At 42.7% G+C, this 19,799-nt stretch overlaps 2 protein-coding genes and 1 long non-coding RNA gene across 5 annotated transcripts; 2 read left to right on the forward strand and 1 right to left on the reverse strand.

The window, feature by feature from the left end:
* The first annotated feature begins 1,457 nt into the window (after window positions 1–1,457).
* LOC134454276 (uncharacterized) lies at window positions 1,458–5,817 on the forward strand. Of its 3 annotated transcripts, XR_010035819.1 has the most exons (6): window positions 1,458–1,545; window positions 2,463–2,503; window positions 2,629–2,699; window positions 3,398–3,463; window positions 3,607–3,673; window positions 5,012–5,817. It is a non-coding gene; the product is annotated as an uncharacterized LOC134454276 (long non-coding RNA). The 3 variants fall into 3 exon arrangements; XR_010035818.1 differs by lacking the exon at window positions 5,012–5,817 and having other exon boundaries at window positions 3,607–4,164; XR_010035817.1 differs by lacking the exon at window positions 5,012–5,817 and having other exon boundaries at window positions 3,398–4,164.
* Window positions 5,818–8,274: 2,457 nt separating this feature from the next.
* LOC134454275 (uncharacterized) lies at window positions 8,275–10,941 on the forward strand. The gene is made up of 3 exons (XM_063205189.1): window positions 8,275–8,747; window positions 9,541–9,619; window positions 10,323–10,941. Exons 1-3 carry the CDS (start codon window positions 8,672–8,674, stop codon window positions 10,918–10,920), a joined length of 753 nt encoding a protein of 250 aa, XP_063061259.1. The 5' UTR covers window positions 8,275–8,671; the 3' UTR covers window positions 10,921–10,941.
* A 1,755-nt stretch (window positions 10,942–12,696) lies between these two features.
* Window positions 12,697–19,364, reverse strand: LOC134453801 (leukocyte immunoglobulin-like receptor subfamily A member 2). Its single transcript, XM_063204548.1, has 6 exons — window positions 19,343–19,364; window positions 16,771–16,995; window positions 15,808–16,101; window positions 14,355–14,648; window positions 13,665–13,958; window positions 12,697–13,031 (listed from the first exon to the last, which is right to left on the reverse strand). The coding sequence occupies exons 1-6, from the start codon at window positions 19,362–19,364 to the stop codon at window positions 12,697–12,699; spliced, it is 1,464 nt and encodes a 487-aa protein (XP_063060618.1).
* Between the last annotated feature and the right edge of the window lie 435 nt (window positions 19,365–19,799).

Here is a 19,799-nt window from a genome sequence, read left to right on the forward strand (position 1 = left end):
TATTTTAGAACGCCTTCGGGGGAAAACGGGACTGCACGTTATGAAAAAATAGCCTACTTGTGGGTATACCAGTAATCAAGAGCGTCGCGGGGTACAGTGGTGCATGCAGGCGTTACAATGGCACGGCACCTGTTGGAAGACGTCTCTCTCTCTCTCTCTCTCTCTCTCTCTCTCTCTCTCTCTCTCGTGCGCGTATTGCAAGCTGTTGCATATTATTTGCTTGATGCAAAGTTGTGATGGCACGTGATACGCGCTCTCGTTGACATGGTTGTGTCCATGGTTGCATGCATTCGCAAGACATTATTGCAATAACTCATTTGAAAGCGTGGAAGGGTCGTTCACTTCCTATTACAGTGTCCTTGACTGAAACAAGTCGCAAAACTCCACACTTCCGAATCCTTTGCGATCGGCACTAAAGTGATTCTTATCAGAAGGCTTTTGCCTACGCATAGACCCTTAAATTAGCCTGCGAACATTGAAAAAAGATCAAACAACGACCGTCGGGTAGCAGGTTCATGAAAGCGCAGGGAGTGGAGAAGTTCCACAAAAATGCAGAGAAAGATGTTTGCTACTGTGCGACAGCACCACCACCTATTTCATGACTGCTTAAACTTCTTCGTCATGGATAAATGGGCAACAATATTTTTTCAGCCAGGATTGCACTGAAAAGTAGGCTACTGCTGTTAAAAAAAGGGTCACGGCCACTGCCTGTCACTGTGCCTGCTGCGTGTGTGTGTGAGGGAGGGAGGAGATGCGAAGCAGATGAGGGTCGCGCCTTGCGAAAGAGCAGGCAATTCTTTTCCAATGTTTCAGTGACATATTAACAAAAATGCTTCCTATTGGTTTTCGTCTCGGGTGGTATTGTAGTCACATTTTAATTTTTTTGACGAAAATATTAATCAATATCGTTATATTTTTCGTACAAACGCATGCTGTTTTTTTTTCGTCATCGTTGTATTGTCATCAGGGGAAAAACAATCGTTACGAATATTTATGACGAAAATATTTCATCACGAAATTAACACTGCTCTAGTATACCACATATGAAAAAGCACTAAAGCAACACCTACCACGGCAGAGAGATGAATGTTTACAGCATGCAAGCATTGTTCATATTTAGTAGGTCTGCTGAGCAACAGGTGGAGAGGCGAAGCGACTGGAGGGCAGTCTGAAAGCGCCTGTCAATCGAACGCTACACTGAAAAAAGAGGGAATGGCGGGTCTTTGAATTAACCTATATAAAGTAAATAGATGCAAAACGATTCATTAACATTCCTTGAGTAAACATGATTTCATCAAATAAGGATAATGTGTTCTTGGAGACTGCTGAATTTGCATGTTTCTAATGCTTTGAATGAACATGATTAAGTTGTGTCTGGGGTGGCCTCCAGTCCTGAGGTGGCGCTAGTGCACCACTTTCTAAGACAAGAAGAAGCCGGAAAGTTTCAGAGCCAGATAGCCGTTCGCCTCAGCCAGCTCGGTCCTACTCTTCAGTCTCATCTCGCTGGAATAGTGTTGTCATGTGTGAAGATCTACACGAAATTGAGTAAGTAACTGAATTACTTTCAGTTATTGTGGGCGATGTAGAACTGCTCTTGTGTCTTTTGTGTGTGCAAGCTGAGCCAAAGGTGAAGTTAGACTCTACTACATTTACCCATGCAGTGCTCTTTGCTTAGTAACAGGTGCACTGCAAACACATGAAGTTGGCTATGCATCATGTTAATTTAGAAAAGAATGGAAAATATGTACATTTAGGATATTCAAAGGATGTAGTAAAAACTGCTACTGTACAACAATCTAGCTGGTCATCTTCAGTTAATAGCTATATTTGCGCGGGAGGGTCTGATCCGTTAATGGGGGAGGGGTGGTGGGGGTGCACAGCGAACTAGAACTTCATCGAACACGTTGCATGCTCACGAGAACAGAGGGCTGGCGTCGTTTCGGTGTGTTCATTTTAAGCCAAGTATATTTTTAAAGTTTTTTTGTTTTTTGACCCAACCCAGGTGTTTAATGCACACATGCACTTGTGGTCTTAACCGAAGATTAATCAAATGTAAGCTTTCCTGCACACGAAGTCAAAGAACAACCGACCTAGATAGAGTGCATATAACCTGAATTTAAACTTTGCACAGGGAATTGGATGAAACATGTATAATAGTATCCTATTTATTGAAGTGCATACTATGCATACTATGCACTTCAATAAATAGGATACTATTCCCACATGTTTCATCCAATTCCCTGTGCAAACTGCATAGCACTTTTTTTTACTTGCACTTATGGTGCAATGCAAAGCATGCACTGCCTTGTTATCTCGTTTTACTTAGCCTATATCTTCCTCTTTTAAGTGGAGCATTGTTTACAAGTAGCCTAGTTTACAGAATGCATGCTCCTCATTCACGAATCCTGTGCTGTTTATAAATGTTTAACCTCACCAATTCCTTCTTTCTTTCTTTCTTTAAGGACTTCTGGCACAGTGGCCTGCACTGTTCGAAGTCTGTAAGGTAAGACATTCAATGCTGATTGTCTTTAAGGTTTTTATATTGTGTGTGTGTGTGTGTGTGTGTGTGTGTGGCTTTCCCTAATGTTTATGATTTGTCAATCCTTTGGGCTCTTTATGTCTTTTCAGATCAGTGCTGAATTCAAAATAATCACCACAGTTCCCCTGCAATCCAAGCAACTGTTGCTGAATTGGCTGATGTAAGTTTCTGTCTTTTTCGCCTGTCTACTTGATGGTTCCTGAGCAGAAAGCCTTTAACTATTGAGTTACACCCCTGCATGTTAAAACCCCATAGAGAGGATCATGATCTGCCTTAGTAGTCATGGTACCAGTACATTCATATGCATGTTTCTTTTGGTGGCAGTCAGCTTCCCAATGTTGATGCCATTCATAGAATCCCAAAACAAATCAGTACCACCACCATTTTTGACCGTAAACATGGGACTGTTTTCTTTATACTTCTCCCTTGGCTACTATCACACATGCTTGAAACAATCTAAAGCAAATGTGTTCATCATGGTTTCATCAGAGACAAACAGACTTCAGATATGGATTGCTGGAACCATGTCCTCTGGTCTGATGACACCAACATGAACACATTTTTTCGGATGGTGTCAAGCATGTGTGGTGTTAACCAAGTGAGTAGTACAAAGTAAACTGTCCCATGCTCATGGTCAAGTAGTGGTAGTGGGACAGACATGGTTTTAGGCTGGATGCATGGCGTCAATATTGGAAATCTGAATTTCACCAACATGTACCATGACAATTGAAGCAGATCATGATACAGTCTGCGATTTTAAAGGTGCAGAGAGTGATTTTTTAAGTAGTTTATTTCCAGAACTCATGCTGCACAGGTTACAAATGTTCTCCTTTTTCTTTCTTTCTTTCTTTCTTTAAGTTGTACAAGATGCACCATTTCTGAGGACTTCTGGCACAGTGGCCTGCACTGTTCAAAGTTCGCAAGGTAAGACATTCAATTCGGATTGTCTTTAATGTTTTTATTTGTGAATTACAGCGTTTTATCTCCTTTCTTGAATGTGTGTGTGGCTTTCTCCTAATGTTAATGATTTGATCGTTAAATCCTTTGGGCTCTTTATGTCTTTTCAGATCAGTGCTGAATTGAAAAGAATCACCAGTCCCACTGCAATGGCCAGCACTGTTCGAAGTCCACAAGGTAAAGCATTCACTTTGGCCACAACCCTACCCAGTGCACCTTAACAACTTGACTCCTGCTTTAAATTAGCTGTTATCTGAATGGGGGTGACTAAATATTCCAGTGGTATAAGGAGCTGCTTCTCAAATTTTTTTATTTAAATGTTGTCGTACTCTGACCAGTGAATATTAGATTATTGCTTAGTACTAGAATTGGAGTTATCTGAGACAAGATGATCTGATCTGAGAAGTGTTGATGACTACCTCCCTGGTGTTCCCACTCTCAGTGTGGAGTGTGACACTATTTGTATGCATTGTGCTATGCTCAACATGACATTGAGAGGCTTCAGTTGAAAGTGAGCAAGCTATCTCACGGTTTCCTTATTTCAATACACTTGCTACACAATTCATGTGCAGCTAAACAAAAAGAAATATTAATATCTTCTATGTAGAAACAAAATGAGCACTACAATGAAGGGTATAATATCTGAGAGCACTTTGTTGACACATGTTTTTCACTCTGATGGGGGGGGGAGATCAGAGTCGACAGAGTGCACCAGCTGTGTTACGCTTTTCATTATATTGCCCGTTGTATGTCTGCCTAGAATATTGCATGTTTTATTTTTAATCATAAGTTATCAATGAAACTTATTGAGATGGGGAAAACTGTAAGAACTTCTTATTTCAGCCCCTTGACAGACAAGCCCTGCATGCCATATTACTGCACGCATGCACAAAGAGCAATGCAGTAGACTTTTCCTTCAAAGTCTCCTCGCAAGGAACAGTATATACCGTACCTGTATAATGAAACTTGTTCTTCTCTTAATTGAGACGAGCTGACCCTTACATCTCTGTGCTCTGAAACATCTTAAACAGAGGATTGGCATCACTGGTTGTCTACTACAAGCTCCTTGTAGGTCCCAGCCAAGGAGACACAGTAGACCTGGGGTGTTGTTCCATATGAGAGTGAGCTTTTTCATTGACCTGGGCCCACTGGTATTCCTATGACACACCAAGTTTCATGTCAAAGTCTTGTCATGCTATGCAATGATCTTGCACGCCACATAAAATTACTTCATGGGTCTCAATTGGCCCTGGGTTTGAGTTTGACATCCCTGCAGAATGAAGGCAACTACACAGCTTTGGCTCTGGTATTTGACGACTTCAGGCCAATTCACACCAGCGTTAAATCATCATCCAGGTCCCACATCAGAATTAGAACTGAGGAAATCTTGACAGTGGAACAGAGGACATGCTTTGGACTTTGCAGTAACCTACTGCCCAGCTTAATGTTGATTTATTTGTTAATTCAAATGGCTTGGTTAATTTTTGTTTATTTACTTTTGTCTCTTTTGAATAGGTCATGGATGAAGTTGCCGTAGACGAAGGAATTGAAGACATCACAATTGGAATCTGCTCTGACAGAAGATTGGGCATCCCACCCTTTGGACATTGTCAGTTTTAGTGTATGTCTGTCACACACGTGACACCCAATCGGAAAGGACTCTTTTTTTTCAGCAACTAAAAAACAGCAGTTATTTTTGTTTCTTTAAGTGAAATGTACCTTTTTTCTAGAGATCTATTTGCTTGTATGCACTTCCAGCTCCTTGCTGGTTTAAGAATAGCACTTGAGTGTGCATATGTTTTGTACGTACTGTGTTGATTTTGACCCAAACTAAAGACAAACAAAATACCAAAACTAGACTTAAATAAGACTGGGTAATGACACAAATGTGGTCACCAAAGAGGACAACCAAATGAATGGTGGACTGCCAGATGCACGCGCACATGCATACATTATACGTGCACATGCATACAGTATACGCGCATGAACGCACACCTACAAGTGTGGACTAATGCACTTAGTCAATGAGCTAAAATAACTGTATGTAGAGTGAATTTTATTTGTGCCCGATGTGTTCACATGAATGCTAATCCAGCCAGAGAGCACTTTTTCACAGCAACCAAACAAATTATTTTCTTAAAGGTGCACTGTGTAGGATGGTGACCAGAGTAGGCAACTATGCTGCACATTGAAACGGTGCTGCCTATTACCAACTGTGTCCTTTTCATGAATATTTACTTAGTAATAAACGAAAATGTATAAATGTATTACGAAAATGTTTACTAAAAATCTGTATTTCTAGAAATTCAAAATGACAGTCAGTGGAGAAGATCCCCCTTTTCATGTATGGAAAGAGCAATTTCCCCAGTCATAACGACAACTTAAAGTTTGGTGGTGGTAAATATTCATGAAAAATGCAACATTTGTGCATGGGCAGCATGAAATCTCAAAATAAACTACTGAAAATAATACACAGTGCACCTTTAAAGCGAATTGGACTTTCTTTTTGTTCACAGACCCTGCTCGTTGATTGGTCTAAGAGTAGCAGTTATTTGTGACTGTGCTTATGTTTTGTATATCTGTGTGCATTTTACATGCGTACAGTGAAAGTCAATACATTTCATCACAGACTTCTGACTCTTTTTGTTGTTTTTGTTTGCACATGCATATACATCAAATTGTGATCTGCAATGCATTTGTATAGCCTAGACCTAATATGTTTACTATATGTTTTTTTTTGTTTTGTTTTTTTATATTTGGGGGGGGGGCGGGGGTGGATGGATTGAGACTAAAGAATCATGTTACTGAAATGTAGCTATATGCATGATTTAGGTGATTCCATCACCTTTTAATAAACATGAAAAAAATACTTTCAAACTATGTCAAAGTTTTGTGTTTTTCCAACATATTTTCTGTTTAATGGAATACTAATTAATTGTTTAGGATTAAAGTGATTTCATCACCTCTGATTTAGGTGAAAAAAACATTTTGTGACTATTTAAAAAAATCACATAGTTCCAACACATTTTTATGATGCTGGAACATGAATAAGTTGTGTTAGGTTGAGGTGATCCTATCACCTCCGTTTAAGGTGATAAAATCACTTAAACCTTACACAATAAAAATAGGGGAAGAAATCATGTTGACCTTACACAATTGGATTGTGTGGGACCGATGTACACATTAAAATCATGTAAATCCAACGAATATTTTCTTTCAGTGTATGGTGACGCGCATCCCCGATCCCCAAATCCATATTTTGAGAATAGATTAACGTGTGATATGTTCTTTGTCGCGCGATAAGAGTCTCACATTATCGCAGCACGTTAACGCCAATAACGGCCCACCACCTTTCCGGTATCCACTTTATGTCGGGTGAACGCCCCTTTAGGAGACCTTGGTTAGGAGACCTTCGGAGTCCTGAGGTTGAGAATCAATGAAGTCCCCTTAGCGCTGTAGATGGCGGTAGCGCACGTCTTGCGCAAACACCTCAAAAAGAGAAGAAGAAGTGGGGGACAACGCCCCCTTAGGAGACCCAAATTGAGCACACGCTTTTGCATTGAGTGGCCGTGTTTTGCGATATCTTGGGCTTATTCAGTATTTTTGGTCAACACTTTGGCACCATGTTCCAGCCGTTCATATTTGTTAATTTCTAATTATTATTTTTCGAATATTCGATACATGGCAGAACACAAATAGCCTGGGAGTACCCATGCTGCCTTGCGCATTCTTTTCGAATTGCTGGACAGCCTGGGGACCAAGGCAGAAATCTTTACATCGAAACGGGGGCCAATCACAGAGCGAGGAGGCACGAAAGACGATGACGCATACTACTCGACAAACGGAAGTTAGTTGCTACAAAGAAAATGGAATCTTGTACAAGAACGACAACTAGCTGGTGTGGCCAGGAGTGGCACTGCAGCTATGTTATCGCAGCCAAGTAAATAATGAATGGGTGCCAATGGGGCTGTACGCTTCTCTTAGAACTATCTGCCCGTGTGATTTTTTCCCTGGAAACAATGAAGTCGCGTTCGATAGATATGAGTAAGTGAAAGCATTTGCCGACACGTTTGCATCTTGTCAAGTGTTAGATTCGTGAAAATGACCCTTATTTCAACTATAGCAATGACATAACACGTGACAATCGACTTTACGGCATACGCCATTTGTTTTGTAGTTTTAAGTCTGACTTCAGATGTCGATGTGTTTAAAGTTATGTTAGGATTGTTGCGGACACCTGTTATTTATTGCATTTAAGGTGGTGGAAAAGCGGCATGTGTACATGGGGTAAAGGAAATGACTGCGCTCATCCTTAAGAATTTGGGCACCTTCAATTAACATGTTGGACGGTGGTGGGGGTTGAGGTGTGTGACCGTAGATGTCTCTGCTAGGAGGATCAGTCAGAGTACGTCTCTCGTCAGCTCTGGTCGTGAATAGTCGCAGAGATTCCTCAGCCAGCAGGTATTAGCCGAATGCTAGCGTGTTGCAGGACAAAACTAACACGTCTTTGGGAGAACAAAGCCATGTCAGGAACCTTTAACTTCACTTCTAATACAACTTCCATGATAAGGTACAGAATGTGCACACATCTTTACAAACCAGAGAACAGAATCGTCACAAATCCCTGCTGAGCCATTTAGCCCAATAGGCTCCCATTCATCTTTTACTTGGCTGCGTGCGCCAACGGGGCTATAATGGGAGCCAATGAGAGACGGCTATCTCATAGCTTAGAACATTTCTGGTTGCTAGTAGTTTTTTCGCGAATCCATCATGGCGGCAGCCGAAGCGAAGCAATCTTTCGGAGAAGCTCTGGACAGTGTTTTGAATAGTTTGGAACGTAATTTCGCTTTGAAAAACGAACAGCGCTTAGCGTTAGAGTCGTTTGTCAGCGGAAAGGAAGTTGTGTTAGCCTTACTACCGACTGGATTTGGTAAAAGTCTGATTTACCAACTCGCTCCGTTGGTTACTTAGGTAATGGGGGTTTGCGAGACCCCGGTCGTTGCTGTGGTTTCGCCATTAATAGCTTTGGTGGAGGACCAAATAAAGGACGCAGTCGACCTTGGAATATTTGCAACACAGCTGGGTCAAGACGATGAAACGGCGATTGAGAGATGATGCCGTTATAAGATTCTGTTTGGCAGTCCCGAGGCCTGGCTGAGCGCGAAGTGGGAGGACATGCTAGCCACCGATGTATACAAGACCAACCTGATCGGCGTAGTTGTCGATGAAGTCCATCTTACTTATATAAATGGTAAGTGTTATTTCTTGATATCATTGTCCTTATGTCTGTACCTACTGTGGTTGTCACAATGTCACATTATGGGTTCATTTTCGATATCAATTTAATGTTACAGTGAGTAAAGGCTTAAGTAGCACAGCTTTAGTCGTTTGGGTAGGGTGCGCAAATCCAAAAACTCCTTGCAGTTGAAGAAGCTAAGGCTGCACGGGATTCAGACGTATAGCCCCATGGGCTCCCCCTGATTATATTTCACGTGTTCTTATCATATGCACTCCCCCCTGATTATATTTCACGTATTCTTATCAAAACATGCCCAGGATCTTCATCGGGGATATAACTTAGGTGAGAGACAGAGAGAGAGCTTCCATGCTTAACCTAACTACCCCCTAACTAGGCCCTAAGTGTAATGTAATGTTTTGCCTTTTGTATGAATAGGCACAGGTCAAGACACCAGTCTGTCTAATTGACTGACACCTTTTGGTGCCCTGCCTGGACGGGTGTAAAATAAGGTCACCTGATAAGTTATAGGCCACAGCTCCTTCCTGTTACCCATATGCCTGATTAAGATCCAGGGTGATCGAAATATTGTTTTAATTAATACAGTTTATTTTTGGAGCATATCCAGCAGTGTGCAGACTTGAGTAGCACAGCTCTCGGTTGTGTGCACAAGTATCATCAGCCTACCTGAGAAAAATACGTTTTTGCTACATTTGTTAAGCAGGCCTAACTTCAGAAGGGCAATCATTTTCCACTGCAAATGACTAACATCTCTACACTTTACTTGTGGTTTTCTTTTCTCAAACAGGAGGAAGGCTGAGAAAGGACGGAAGGCTTTTAGGGAAAGCTTTGCGAGGTTGGGGAACTGAGAGCTATCGTGAAACCAGGTGGGTAATATTAACACCTTTTTCAGATCATTCTAACCTTACCTACCTAAGACATTTTATTTCACTGAAAACTTTAACTCACTCAACTCATTAATCTTTTGAAGAGCAGTTTTCTAATCATGGTATTGCTACTGTGATATCACACCTCTCACCCCATTGATTATGCAGTGTTCTAAACTTTCTGACATTTTGACATTACAAAAATTACATGCAATAATCAAGTAACGCTTTGATGCTTTGGCATTGCTCTTTTCATAGTACAGTTAAAATATCATGCAATGTATTCAGTGTATGAAAAAGTAGGCCTAAGCGGAGTGTTCTGACGTAGTGTCCTGGCAGGGTGTATCTCACAGGCCAATGCACAGCTCGAGAAAAGAAAGTTCTGTTGCTGGTGCCTGTTGATCTGTCCACCAAGTCAGGGGACAGGAGCGGTGTCCCCAAGTGTACAGGCAGAGTAGTCGGGGGAGTGGAGGTGGTTGAGGTGGGGGGGGGGGGGGGGGGGGGGGGGGGTGGGGGGTGGGGTGGCAGGTAACCCACGACAACAACCGGGGGGATGGGCTGACAGGTAAGAAGTAGTGGAGACACCAGAGAATAGGACTGTTGATAACCCATAAGCTCTGAAGCCACAATTCTGAACAGCTATGACTGTAATGCAAATGATTTCCATGTTGTGATGTTGTTCTTGTATTCTCTTATTTTGTAGAAACACCGGTACTGCGGAATTGCACTCAAGAGAAATTGTCAGGAGACCGCTCCAACTCCAAAACCCAGTTGACATCATTGCCAGCCCCAATCGACCCAACATCAGACTCTCCATAAGACGACTTTCGAGTGAGTCACTGGACTGTTTCGACTGGCTCGTGAAGGACTTGAAAGAGAAAGGAGTGGAGATGTCACCAGTCAACATATACTGCTGGACAATAAACACGAGGGAGAAAACGATGCTTAAAGAAAGTCTAAATGGCTGCTTTAGGAAGGCCCTGTATGTACATTTTGAGCCTCACGTGTCCAGTGTGGAGCCTGGCCTTTCCTGCTGCACCTATTGCCACTCATTATGCAAGTGTAACTCTGACTGTTGCTCTGTGCCAAAACCCAACTTTGAAATACCCAAACAAATCCTGTCACCTGTCAAATGCAGAAATGTCACATTGGAAGAGCAGGGACTGGTCAGACAGCTTTTGGAGGAGTATAGGGATAGCCTGATTGCACCAGGTGAACACCTTTACACAAATGCCTCATTCTGCACTGGTTTCAGCAATGTACTAATTTACTCAGTTTTGGAAAGTCTTTGTGATATTTGACATGACTTATGTCATGCAGAATCTCCCTGTATTAAAACATGGCCAGGACATCCTACGCATTGTTCACAAAGTATTTAAAGATTTTGATGTGTGTGAATTCCCTGACATTCCTGAAAAACCATACCTGTCACCAGACATGGACTTTCCAGTGTATTTTGATGTTGAGGATGAGGATGCTGAAACCTCTCTAAGCAGCATCGAGTCAGGCTTATCCATGCTTCCATTATCAGATTAAGTACAGAGCCACTGTAAATAATTGTAAATAACTGCACACTTGTATATATTGTAAATATCATTCTGAATAAATACTTTTTACATTTTTAAACTACATGTTGTAATGTGTTCCCTGAAAACTAATGAAGAGACAGCTTGGTAAAGGAAATGATTTTAATGAAGGACAATGACTTAGAATAACAAACTATTTCAAAGCAAGAAAATAGAAAAGTAATTAAGTAAAACTTATTTTAATAATTTTGGCATTCACCTTTTTGAAGACGCCGTACCAACATTGACGGTCGCCTGTAAGGCAGCATGGGTGTTACCTGGCTAGACAAACAGTACAAATAACTCAAAGGACACTGCACCATTCATTCAGTTTGCTGCTCATCCACGTCCACAGTGCCTTGTGATCGAGCTTTGCCAACAAGTCATTTCGGAAGCCAGGGAATGCAGTAGATGTGCGACCTGGTTTCTGTTTAAAAAGTTCTGCCTCTTGCAGTGTGTCCACCAAGGTGAGGATGTCTTGTCATGTCCACATGGTGAGCTCCACTTGGTCTTGTTATGCCCAGCTCCTTGTCAGTGCCTGCCATCATCTGTTTAAAGAAATAAGTGGATACCAAGGCTTAGGCTATTAAAAACAGAATATGTTCAGATAATCTAGGCCCATTATTACAGTACACATTATGGTAAATTAATACAGTAAGGGGGAGGGTTGGAGTGAGGGTCTTGTCAGTGAGTGTAGGGGGACTGTGAAATGCTCTCCCCTCTATCGATTGACTGGGACAACTACCAAACCGTGCTCATTTTCTGGACTTTTTAAATGACTAGTTAATGGCAGTTCAGTAAGAAACCCTAAACAAGAACTGTTACGTTGTCTATGAAGAGATTATAATGTAATAGTGAGCGAGCATTGAATTTAAGGAGCTGGAGCTACCAGTTGGAGCGATTGAACAAAGTAAACTGGATACCTGAGTTGGCACTTGGAGTCGGTGGGTTTGGCAATGTCTTTTTCAAATCCCTCGGTGTCGTCGATGGCGTTGGCTCGCGTGGCCTTTTGGAGACGTTGCCGTCTTTGAATTCTTCCTCCCATTGCCTGAATATTAGGTGAATCCTTTCCGAGTCTGTTTATGACTGAGGCGCAACGCGAACAACATCTCCTTGACTGTCCCGACACGGAGGATACAATCAAGCCTAGGAACGCCAGCCTGTTCGAAATAGTTGTTTCTTTTTTCACTGCGAATATGTCAGTTGAATGTCCATATGTAGATGGTGGTCCTTCTCATTTGTCTTGCACAAACGGCAAAAATCGTCTGGCACCATTGTTGATTTCTAGACTGTTTTAGCTTCTTCAATTTCTGTGGCTTCTTGCAGATAATTTCCTCGTCGCGATATACACACGTCATCGCGCGCAAGGCAGCATGGGTTCTCTCTGGCGAGTGATAGACACTCGTGCCGTCCAATCAACGGCTACGGAAACCACACCTCCCTACGAGATAATGTACAGTTGGTCCCCAGACTCGATCACACTTGTGATTGAGTATGGCGTTTGCCGCCAGACTAGAACACAAACTTAGACATGGTAAAATTCAGTATCTCACCCACTACAGTGATGTTGACTGTATTACTCAAAGGGGATGTGAAGTTTCGGACAGACACTCGTGTTTGGTACTGGCAGTAGTAGGCTCCTTCATGGATGAAGTCCACCTCAGGAATGGAGAGGATGGCCGAGGATGTCGAGGTGCTCTTGGTGTCTCTGAATGAGCCAGAGCGCTGCTGCAGGGTGAATGTCCCTCCCAGGTGCTGAGTGGAGATGGAGCAGCTCATCTGGACAGACTGACCCCAGATCAGAGATGCACCAGACTCCAGTGACAGACTGGGAGTTGGCAGATTCACTGGGATAGAAATGTAAAAAATAGAGTTTGAGACGCTTCAAATCAGCTATTCACACAAAACCCATGTAAAAAAAACCTTCAAGGTGCACTGTTCTGCCAGTGGAACACTGTAATAGTCACTGAAATTAATACAGTGGCAGTGGAGCATACTTCTCCGGTCATCGGCCGGGGAGCGTTTCTATGTTCCCACAGCTCATTGGTGGGAAAAACATGTGGGAACATGGAGTCGTGGAACATATGGCCTATATTTAAATAATTTCTTAAAAATGTGGGAACATGGAGCAGCAAGAATAAGCTGTGGGACCAGTGGGCTGTGGGACCAATGGGCTGTGGGAACATAGAGCTGACCCCATCGGCCGTATGCAAGTCTGCGTGCAAGTCACAGATTTAGTTTGAGACATAACTTTTGAATGGGTGAACTGCCTTTGACCAGATCTTATGGGCTAATACAAGGTGCATGAGCTGATTTACTTTTGGAGTCCTATGCTTTCAAGATGGCTACTGATCCATCAGTCAACACTTTGGCACCAAGTTCCCGCCGTTCATATTCATCAATTCCTAATTATTACTTTTCGAAAATATTTGATACATGGCACAACACAAACTTCGACATGGTCAAATTCAACATCTCACCTGATACAGTAATGTTGATGGTATTACTCCAAGGGGATGTGAAGTTTCGGCCAGACACTCGTGTTTGATACTGGCAGTAGTAGGCTCCTTCATGGATGAAGTCCACCTGAGGAATGGAGAAGGTGGCAGAGCGTGTCGAGGTGCTCTTTGTGTCTCTGAATGAGCCAGAGCGCTGCTGCAGGGTGAACGTCCCACCCAGGTGCTGAGTGGAGATGGAGCAGCTCATCTGGACAGACTGACCCCAGATCAGAGATGCACCAGGCTCCAGTGACAGACTGGGAGTCGGCAGATTCACTAGGATAGAAATGTAGAGTGAGGTGCTTCAAATCAGCTATTCACACAAAGCCCATGTAAAAAGCTTTATGGTACACCGTTGTATCAGTGGAACACGGTAGTAGTAACTGAAAAGACTTAACCACTGCACTACACTACTACTACTACGCCATTACACAATCTTCAGTAATAGTCCTCCTCAGCCTAACACTTGGTGTCGGCCATTCTGATAACTTCAAATGTATAACCTGAGACTTGTCTTAAGAGCTTAAATCACCATCATATTTGGAATGAAATGCAAACGCTTTGGCACCAAGTTGCAGCCGTTCTTATTTATTAATACCTAATTATTACTTTTATAATATGTGATACATGACCAAACACAAACTTAGATATGGTCAAAATTCATCATCTCACCTGTCACAGAAATGCTGATAGTATTACTCCGAGGGGATGTGAAATCTCGTCCAGAAACTCGTGTTTGATACTGGCAGTAGTAGGCTCCTTCATGGATGAAGTCCACCTGAGGAATGGAGAAGATGGCAGAGCGTGTCGAGGATCTCTTGGTGTCTCTGAATGAGCCAGAGCGCTGCTGCAGGGTGAACGTCCCACCCAGGTGCTGTGTGGAGATGGAGCAGCTCATCTGGACAGACTGACCCCAGATCAGAGATGCACCAGACTCCAGTGAGAGACTGGGAGTCGGCAGGTCCACTGGAATAGAAATGAGTGAGACGCTTTAAATCAGCTATTCAAAGAGAGTCCATGTAAAAAAAAAACTTCAGGGTGCACTGTTCTGCCAGTGGAAGGCTGTACTAGTCACTGAAATGAATGCAGTGGCAATGGAGTCTACTCCGATCATCGGCCTTATGCAAGTCTGCACTCAAGACAGATTTTTGTTTGAGCGATATTTTTTTGAATGGGTGGAGAGTTTGGCCAGATGTTATGTCCTAATACAAGATGCATGAACTGATTTACTTTTGGGGGCATACGTGTACTTTGTACATGTTTAGAATGGCTCACTTTCAATATGGCTGCTGATCCATCCATACCTGTCAACTTTGAGCTCCCAAAATCCGGGAAAATGCCCATATTTAAGCCAAAATCCGGGAAATTTTCTGAAGGCCAAATTTTGACAGTCTACGGGATGACAGAGACAGATGGGACGGTGCGTTCTAACAGCGCGCGTGCAAAGACAGATCCTGTCTAAAATCCCTCGGCACACGTTACAGCGTGGAGAAACAATGCAATGAAAACAAAACAATGAAATGAGCGCAATGAGTTTCTTGTTGTTGTTTTGTCGCACACGTTGTCTGTTCGTGCAAAACTTTGTGCTGGTACAGGTTGTGATTAGGTTAATCGCATGATTCGCTGTTCCGAGGCTGTTTTATGCGTTGCATGAACTGACGGTTTCTGAGGAAAAGAGTGGGCGCACAAGCGCTACGGAGCTTGAGGTTGACAGCTCGTATTTTCAAGGAACTTCAATTCTTGGTGGTATCTGGCATACCGTAGCTGGAAGGTAGCTTTATAAGCAAGACCCTCTGTCTCTCTCTCTTCAAGAGGGGGTGTGGCTCGTCGGACAGGGCCGTGGGTAGCCAATAAATAGCCTACTGGACCGACAGTGTTTTTTGATAATGTGAAAAATCCGGGATATTTCCGGGGAAATCGGGGGAAATCGGTTAATGAGTCAAAATTAGGGAGTTTCCCGGGAAATTAGGGATGGTTGACGGGTATGGATCCATCAGAGTCACCGCATTGGCACCAAGTTCCAGCTGTTCTTATTTTCTTCTTATTCATTTCTAATTATTACTTTTCTAATATGCGATATGTGGCCAAACACCAAACTTCGATATGGTAAAAATCCTAATCTCACCTGTCACAGCAAAGCTGACGGTATTACTCAAAGGGGATGTGAAGTCTCGGCCAGACACTTGTGTTCGATACTGGCAGTAGTAGGCTCCTTCATGGATGAAGTCCACCTGAGGAATGGAGAAGGTGGCAGAGCGTGTCGAGGTGCTCTTGGTGTCTCTGAATGAGCCAGTGCGCTGCTGCAGGGTGAATGTCCCTCCCAGGTGCTGAGTGGAGATAGAGCAGCTCATCTGGACAGACTGACCCCAGATCAGAGATGCACCAGACTCCAGTGACAGACTGAGAGTTGGCAGATTCACTAGGATTGTACGAGAATGTCATATGGGAGTAGTTACGGTATGTTGGATGAGTGAAACTGTCTATACTAATAAACATGTAATATCTTTTTGGTTTTCCCACATATTGTGATATTCAAAGGAATACATGCACTTATTTATAGCTGTTTAGGTCTAAACCGACTAAGCATTAGACTCTCTGGGAGTCTTTGCTGTTATGTGTACTCACCTACAGTAATGCTTATGGAATTACTGTGTGTGGAGGAAGATGGGATGGCACATGTGTAGCTGCCCTGGTCAGATGAACTCCCAATATTAATATTGAAGGTCACATAGTTCTGCCCGCTGATAGACTTTGTACTTATGGATACACCATTTCTGTATAAATTGATGTAGTTTGTGTTGCAGATTTTACTTCTTTGAGAACATTGAAGTTGAAGAATCTCTCCTGGCGAGACTGTTGAGTATGAGGAGACGAGAGAGAGGGAGGTCGCTGCAGAGAAGGGAGTCATGGTGTAAGAGATTAATTTAATCTGTTGACATTTGACAGATGGCATTTTCCTTTCGATTTTATTTACAAAAGATGATGAACATAGATGTTTACTTACGTTCAAGGTTACATCTGACCCCTGCATCTTCACCACAGTTATGGTTGCTGTTGTATGAGCAGCTTGTCAGAGAACACTCAGTACCTGAACAGCTGACATCATCCATCACAATCTTCCCGCTCCCCTGACCATAAGAGGCTCCTCCTGGGGCACTGATTGCACTGCCACACCCCAGCTGTCTGCACACCACTGCAGCATCATCCATGCCCCAGTCATCATCACACACAGTTCCCCACTGTGAAGAGTGATACACCTCCACTCTACCTTCACACTGATGAGAGCCACCCACCAGCCTGATCTGGCCACTGGCTACAGAGAGATGAGAACCACAAGACAACAAGAGAGAGAAAAGTTGATACTGACAAACACACACACACACACACACACACACACACACACACACATGGGTGGTTGACGTTTAAGGGCGTAACACAAAAAAAAGGTATTTCCAATTCCTGAACAAAATTATGGGAAAAATTGGGAAAAAAAAATGAAAAAAATTAAGCTCATAGTGGTCCGTGGAATTTCGCCTAATTTTTGCCATTTTTGGGAAAATGTGGCCTGCGGTGTGACATCCTTGGTGTGACATTTCTGTAAGATACAATAAAATTATTAATATTCTGCACAAACATATCCCCCATGCTCTTTGTACTATTGTTCCTTTAACCCCCACCCCCCACACACACTACTACCCACCTGCACCCCCACACCCACCCCCACACGCCTATGCATTGTACAGGCAGATTACTGTGATTTCACTGCATGGTTTCACTGTATTACTTGTAATAATTGTGTGAATGTGACAAAAAAAATCTCCTGGTGTCCTTATATCCTTGCATGATACATGAAAAACAAGTAAGGATTGAGTAACACATTGCATAAGCATGTCACACCGCATGACATGAAGTCACACCACAGGAAATTCACTGCATTGTGGCCATTTTAATCCTTTTGTATACATGACTGACCTCTGAGATCATGCTAACTAGATAATGATAGTGTTTAAACTTAATATGCATTTCATTTATAAAAAAAAACTTTTTTCCCCTTCTATAAGAGCAGTCACACCACAGGACACCATAAAATGAACCTAAGCATTGCGTGACAGAAACATTGCAATATGTAGACATATTAAGAGGTGAAGAGTCACCTTAAACTTCCAGACCACTCTCCAATAGCTGAGGTACAGACTGGTTAGGAGGCTGTCTTTAAGACCCTTGTAGTTGGCCTTGCAGTTGCCCGTTCACCAACATTGACATACATGTCACCCCACAGGACACAATTTGTGTTATGAAATGGAACTTGTAGTTAATATTACTGTCTTGAATTTTTTTCACATTCACATATCTTAATATCAAGTTAATATTTATGCAATCACGCCAAATGCTTCATACATTATTCAAAATGCTGTTAATTTATATACATATATTATATTCCAGGTTTCATTAATGTTACAGTCACACCGCAGGATATTTGACATATAAACCTTTACATGAATCTTAACAAAAATGTTTCTTCTCATCTAAGACTAATATGAAACATAATGTACCACATCTTCTTTATTGACATTTGTTTTTAAGAGGAAAAATAACAGTTTTGGAGGTTTTTAACGAGACGAAACAAGGCGTCACGTCTCCCACCCATATACATACAGGGGTTGGACAAAATAACTGAGACACCTGTCATTTTAGTGTTGGAAGTTTAATGGCTCAAGTGGACCAGCCTGTTGGCCAATCTTCATTAATGGCGCATTGCAACAATAAAGTGAAGTGTGAAGGTTCAATTAGCATGGTGAGCACAGTTTTGCTCAAATTTTTGCAATGCACACAACATAATGGGTGACATGTCAGAGTTCAAAAAGGATAAATTCTTGGTACGTGTGTAACTGTTGCATCTTTGACCGAGACAGGAAGTCTTTGTGATGTATCAGGAGCCACAGTATCCAAGGTGATGTCTGCATACCACCAAGAAGGATGAACTGTGGACACAAGAGGCCCTGTGTGTGTGTGTGTGTGTGTGACCGGGTCTGGAGTTTAGCTCCAACGAAAGCTAAGACCTGAACCATCTTCAGCCCCTGGGTAACTGTCCGTTGTAGCTTATCAAGGTACCTGCCAGTAGATTTTATGCCAGTCACTCTCGAGCTCTGTAGGCGTGTGTGCGGCCATTCTCTGCCTCAGAAACAGTCAGTTCATACAACGCTGTATATGGTAAACAGCCTCGGAACAGCGAATCATGCGATAAGCCTAATCACAACCTGCACCAGTACGAAGTTTGGACAAGTACCAGACAACATTACCGGCAAAACAACAACGCTGTATATGCTCATTTAAAGTGCGCGCTGGGGGATTTTTTTTTTAGACAGGACTGACTCGGACGCGGACTGTTGTGAAAAGCAGAGTAGAACGCACCGTCCGATCCCTCTCTGTTGTCCCTTTTCCCGAATTTTGGTAGCTCAAAGTTGACAGGTATGGCGGCAACGCATCCTGTAATGTGGCAACAGGGGAACGCCCATTGTTGTGGTTTAGCTCGTGGTAGTTATCAGTGCTATTGTTAGCAGGGGTCAGTGAGAGATTCTCGTCACTGTTTTCACATTCCTTTTTTGAATTTTTAGATTCAACCATGGTGAATACTTGTGTTTGTGTTGGGTGTAGCCTACCAACTGGAGTGTGACTGGACATTGTGTCCATCGCTCTCTGAGCAAGAAAAGCCAAACTACATCAACACCTAGATACATGGGTTCTAGCTGTTTTGTGCACAGGAGAGTGTACACGCAGCCAGGGATTCCAACATGCTAGGCGGGTACGTGTTTATCATTGGAAGTCCTATTAGAGCCCTGTACAGTAGGCTTTATGACTGGCGGTTTTATCCAGTTGCTCGTGCACTGTTCAGTCGATGACACTGTTTAGAAGAACATACTATCATGTCGCTGGTAATGCTTTGGCAGGCTCCCTAAATAACGCTTTATTTGGGGGGGNGGGATAAATGGCCTAAAAATCAAAATTTTGGAAAATGATTACGCCCACTTCAGGGATGGTGCATTGGGTCATTTGAGAGATATTTTGTATTGGAAGTTGGTACCCATCATGAAATAAACCCCCCACCCCACCCAAAAA

This window comes from Engraulis encrasicolus, chromosome 8 (assembly GCF_034702125.1).
Source record: "Engraulis encrasicolus isolate BLACKSEA-1 chromosome 8, IST_EnEncr_1.0, whole genome shotgun sequence".
Classification (NCBI taxonomy): Eukaryota; Metazoa; Chordata; class Actinopteri; order Clupeiformes; family Engraulidae; genus Engraulis; species Engraulis encrasicolus.